Source organism: Meleagris gallopavo, unplaced genomic scaffold (assembly GCF_000146605.3).
Source record: "Meleagris gallopavo isolate NT-WF06-2002-E0010 breed Aviagen turkey brand Nicholas breeding stock unplaced genomic scaffold, Turkey_5.1 ChrUn_random_7180001957651, whole genome shotgun sequence".
In the NCBI taxonomy this organism is placed as follows: domain Eukaryota; kingdom Metazoa; phylum Chordata; class Aves; order Galliformes; family Phasianidae; genus Meleagris; species Meleagris gallopavo.
Window position 1 is genome coordinate 41,351 of NW_011217721.1, and position 5,276 is coordinate 46,626.

The 5,276-nt window shown below is 47.5% G+C and overlaps 1 protein-coding gene across 4 annotated transcripts in view; it reads left to right on the forward strand.

The window, feature by feature from the left end:
* CIRBP (cold inducible RNA binding protein) overlaps positions 1-4,599 on the forward strand; it is a 5,040-nt gene extending 441 nt beyond the window's left edge. The window contains exons 2-8 of one of the 4 annotated variants that reach the window (XR_004162526.1): positions 126-234; positions 307-413; positions 1,323-1,461; positions 1,552-1,636; positions 1,764-1,831; positions 4,162-4,268; positions 4,438-4,599. Coding sequence is in view for 2 of the 4 variants with exons in the window: in XM_031557789.1 (XP_031413649.1) it covers positions 132-234; positions 307-413; positions 1,323-1,461; positions 1,552-1,636; positions 1,764-1,831; positions 2,252-2,268 (519 nt within the window). In the remaining 2 variants the exon portion in view is untranslated. Of the gene's footprint in view, positions 1-125; positions 235-306; positions 414-1,322; positions 1,462-1,551; positions 1,637-1,763; positions 1,832-2,251; positions 2,997-4,161; positions 4,269-4,437 lie in introns of those variants that run through there. The other 3 variants (XR_004162527.1, XM_031557789.1, XM_031557790.1) reach the window with 3 other exon arrangements.
* The last annotated feature ends 677 nt before the right edge of the window (positions 4,600-5,276 follow it).

Genomic DNA, 5,276 nt, shown 5'->3' on the forward strand with positions numbered 1-5,276 from the left:
GTCGCACCGCTCTTCTCGCGGGGATCGGAGCGCGTTCGGCGGCTTCGGGCTGAGCCGGGAGCATCGGTTCGGGCCTTGGGGAACGTTTGGCGGAGCTGCTGACCGAAGGCTGGTTGATTTCGCAGGTGACGATGGCATCAGATGAGGGCAAGCTGTTCGTCGGAGGGCTGAGCTTTGATACCAACGAGCAGTCGCTGGAGCAGGTCTTCTCCAAGTACGGGCAGATCTCCGAAGGTGAGGGCAGGGCTGTGCCGGGCTGGGCTCTGCTGGGCTGCGGTGGCTGACGGCAGCTGTTCTCTCCTCCAGTGGTGGTGGTGAAAGACAGAGAAACGCAGAGGTCCAGAGGCTTCGGCTTTGTGACATTTGAAAACATAGACGATGCGAAGGATGCGATGATGGCCATGAATGGGAAGGTAAGCTGGTTCTGCAGCAGCTGTTTGTTCCCTCTTAAGAATCATAGAATGGCCTGGGTTGAAAAGGACCACGATTATCATCAGTTGCAACTCCCTGCTATGTGCAGGTCGCCAACCACAGCTGCCCAGAGCCACATCCAGCCTGGCCTTGAATGCCTCCAGGGATGGGGCATCCGCAACCTCCTTGGGTAACCAAAAAGCAGTGAGATGAGCTTGATAGATGTGTTTCTGTTTGAAGCCGTGAGGAAGAAAATAAATACTGGAGTCCTCCCAAAGAAACAGCAGAAAAGGATACAGAGCAACGTGGCTTAATGAAATCCTGTTGTGTTACTGCATTCTGAAAAAGGCTGAGGCTATAATCACAGAATCATGGAATGGTTTGGGTTGGAAGGGATCTCAAGGATCGTGAAGCTCCAACCCCTCTGCTGCAGGCAGGGCTGCCAACCTCCACATTTAATATCAGACCAGGCTGCCCATTGCTCCATCCAACCTGGCCTTGAATGCCTCTAGGGATGGACGGGGCATCCACAGCCCCTCTGGGCAACTGTTGCAGCACCTCACCACTCGTAGGAAAGAATTTCCCCCTGACTATCCAGCCTAAATCTTCCATCCTTCAACTTCAAACCATTTCCTCTTGTCCTGCTGCCCTTTCAAAGACTTGGCTCCCTTCCTGTTTACAGGCTCCATTTAGATACTGAAAGGCTGCAATGAGGTCACCCCACAGCCTTCTTTTTCAAGAGTGGCTTTGTAATGCTTGAGAATCCATCTGTACGTGTCGTCAGCTCAGTTGCAGCAGTGAAGAAAACCAGTACACACTGGTATTGAAATTCCAGTGTTGCTTCACTGGGAGCCGAGTTGTGCACCATGCTGTGCAGTGTGCATGAGCTGATGTACTTTTCTGTTTGTTAGTCTGTAGATGGCCGTCAGATCAGAGTTGATCAAGCTGGAAAATCATCAGAGAACAGATCCCGAGGCTACAGAGGGGGATCCACCGGGGGCAGGGGCTTCTTCCGTGGGGGCAGAGGTCGGGGCCGTGGCTTCTCCAGAGGTGAGCACGCATTGGGTTTACACTGCTTGGGATGGGGGTGGTGTCGGTCAGGGTGCTGGAGGAGAAACCATAACGTGGTGTCTGTTCCAGGAGGAGGAGAGAGAGGCTACGGCGGGAGCAGATTTGACTCCAGAAGTGGAGGATATAATGGCTCCAGAGACTACTATAATAGCAGGTAATGCTATTGCAGCTGCTAGCTAGCTTGTTACAGAGCTCTCCGTGTCTGTTGCCTGGCTGACAGCAGTGCCAGCAGGCTGCAGAAGCTGCTGAGCAAATAGAAAGCGCATGAATGTTTCCAACAGCAGGAGTCAAGGAGGCTATGGAGACAGGTCTTCAGGAGGGTCCTACAGAGACAGCTACGACAGTTACGGTAAGTCCTGGTTCAAATGGGAGCGATGCGTACGTTGCTGTAGGAACTTCCTAAACTTTCTGACCCTGTTCTGAAGTCTGGAAATGCTCTGAGGCTCAGCTTTGGACTGTGCCCCTTTTCTGTTCTTGCCCGTAAGAACCAATCTGTCAGGCTTTGGATGTGGTTGTGCCGTTTAAAATTTCTAATTTGTAATGCATGTGTAGGAGTTGCTTGGATCTAAAGGCAAAGCAAGTTTTTAAATACGTTCTTGGAGCTTGAGACTAAGCCAAAACTCGGAAGCCCTAACAAACTGGATTCAAGGGTGGGGGAAGTTCTCTGACACGGTAGAGCAGTAGCTTCTGGAATAATGCAAGGGAGTAAAATGCTGGAACTTGTCTATGCTTCAGTGCCTTTACAATTGTGCCTGCTTCTTGTCCTCAGCTACACACAACGAGTAAAAATCCTTCCTGACTCAAGATCGTCCTTCCAATGGCTGTATTTATAAAGATTTTTGGAGCTTCGCTGAAATCGTTATTGTGTAGTACATCTACTTGTATTTTCACTTTTGTAGTATTATCAGTTCTAATCTTGTCAAACACAGCCTGACAGCTTCTGATACGAGATGGTCTGATTAGACTTTTCTTTAAGAAAGCTCTGCTTTCGAGTGTTTTTAATCTTTTTTGAAAGCACTTCAGATTTTATTTTACACTTCATGATGAGCCAAGGTGTTTTTTCTTTTTAAAGTCGTGAAGTTGGGGCCCCAATTCAGTTTCTTTTGAGATAGAAAGGACCTTTAATTCAACGTTCACTAGAAGCTGAACAAGCTGTGGACTTTTTTTTAAGTGCATTACCTTCGTCTTTTGTAACATTCCTTTAGTGTAGCAAGGTAGGAATGCAGCCTGGGTACAAATTGGAAGGCAAACCACCTTGATATATCTAAAGAGAAACTTGCTTGTATGTTCAACCTGCATAACGGTATTTTTACTGTTGTAACGATGTAAATTACCCAGAAATAGACTTGCAAACTTACCATAAAAGAGGTTCTTGAAAATGTTTATTTATATTGTCCTTTTTTACTGGAAGAAATATGCATATTCCATTGATATTGTATTTGAAGTGGTAAAGGATTCTTGTATACAGTTTTCTTTGGCTTTACGAAGCCTATTAAAAGACCGTCTGAAATGAACTCTGCTCCTGACATTGACATTTCATTGCACAACACAGTCCTTGAAGATGAACAGTGTGTGTAGAAGATGCCAGAGGAGAGGAGAAGACTTAGCAGTAGTGTAAGAGCGAAGCAGACGTACTGAACAGTTGCTAGAATTTAATCCTAACTTGGTCTTGACATGTGAATTTACCAACGTGCTTTCACATAACAGTGCAACTCGTCTGTAGAGGCAAAGCACTGGCAGCACAGCGTGTGCCTTTGGGTGTTGGAATGCTTGGTGACAGCTGAGGGAACGCCAGTGTTAGTGAGGAGCAGTGATGTTTCCTTATAATACTGAAGTATCCTGCAAAGCTGTAGTGAAGAATTAGTCCTTTGGTAACTGGACTAGTTACTGGAGTGTTAATGGTAGGTAAATTGCCGTAATTAGCTAGCTTTGTCATTGCCTTACAAGTTCTAAGAATTCTTTGCTAGCATATGGAAACTGCAGTGTCCTTGGAGAAAAGAAGTGTTGTGCCTCCAACAGAAACCTCTGAGACGAAAGCTGCTCTCTTGGCTAGTTCATATGTGGAAATAGTCCTGTAATTCGAGGTAACTCCTTTTGCTCATGTCCGCATCCTTCCTCTTGTTGAGAGCTCATTTGAAAGTCTAATGTACCTGTGAAATATTCCTTTGACAATTTTGGTCAACCGATGGACAAATTTTAACCCATGCCGTATGCAACCTTTGGCTTGTGGCACAACTTCAGTTCCACAGATCAGAGTTGGGCATGCAGTCATGTCTTGCTAGTAGGTACGGAAGCAAGATGGGAAACAGAATTCCCTGACTTGATATGTGTTCATCTATTGAGAATCTTGCTAGACTTCATTAAGTTGCTCACTTTAATTGTAGCTTTCTTTGCCATCCTACTTGTTGCCATTAACTTTTTCCCATAGCCCACACTTCCTAAGCAGCCATGTCAAAGTGGTTAACTCTCTGCTTAGGGATCCAATGATACATTGGCTGGCATATCAAAGGCATCAGCCAGCCCTGGAACAGTTTTCCCAGACTGTGCTTCTGTGATGTGATGGGTTCAGCGAATGGCTTGTGAAACCCTCGTATCTGATGTGACCTGTGTTGGGGGAGGGGGGTGGCAATGTGAAACTCTCCGTTTGATACCATTATTAATGCACTTCTGCTTTGGCAGGCTGAAGAGAAGATGGACACTGGGCTCGGAAGCTGACTGTGGGGGTTCTGAGGAAGGGGAGTGGTGCTACTAGGGAAGCAGAACCCAAACCTGAGCTTGCAAACCAGGTAAGGTCCCGTTGCAGCCCCTGTCCCTCTGGGTGGTGGCATTTCCTGAACCAAAAGCAAGGCCCTGTTTCTGATGTGATACTGAGCTGTGGTGGTGAAACCTCGGTAGCTGTTGGATGAAAATGGACGTAACTCAGCCTTTAAAATGACTGTTTTTGTTTTATTTCAGCAATGAACTGCTGTGGAGAGGACCCGAGAAGGAAGGACAGCATTGAGGGGAGTGGAGATGATGAAGGGCTTTGAGCAGAGTTGTTGCTGATGTTCATAAGTGAATGGAATGAGCAGGAAAGCCAACTAAGCTAGAATAAAACATTGCAATGTGAAAAAAGAATCTCTGTAGTACTTCTGTGGGCAAACAGTGCTAAAATCTGGCTAGATTTGTTCCCCTGTGTGCGTAGCACAGCTGAAGCTACAAAGAAGGGCTGTTGAGGAGGGGGGAGGCGGTTGGGGTCACCCATCTGTGAGGTCATTGCAGCGGAGCAGCTGTGTCTGAAGGGAGAAATGGTTGTGATGGGTTTGCAGATCAATGCTGGGAGATTTCAGGTCTCGGTTTGAGGTGGGAGAGGTGGGGAATGAGGGATGTGCTGTGCTGGGCTGCTGTTAGGAGCTGCGTGGGGGTGGTGGGATCTGTAAGGAGATGATGCTGCAGGCTGACAGCTGTGCTTTGGGTGCTGGAAAGATAAAGCACCAACCTAGGGCAGTGTGTGCTGTGCAGAACCCTGATCTGAGTCACCTTTTAGCAATCAGGAAATACATCCCAAAGGGGTTTTGGAACATGATAGTACTTAAAAGGGCGGGTGGATAACCAAATGGGAGCTGGTTGTGCCAATAAATGCTGGGAGATGCACTGCTGGGAGTGGGGCACGGTGATGGGTGCTCAGAACTGAGTCCCAACAGCTGGCAAAATCCTCAACAGCTCAGCATTCTGAGCGTGGGCTGCTGCAATGCAAAGCAGTGCTGTGTGAGCATCAGGAGCTGCAATGCAAAGCAGTGCTGTGTGAGCATCAG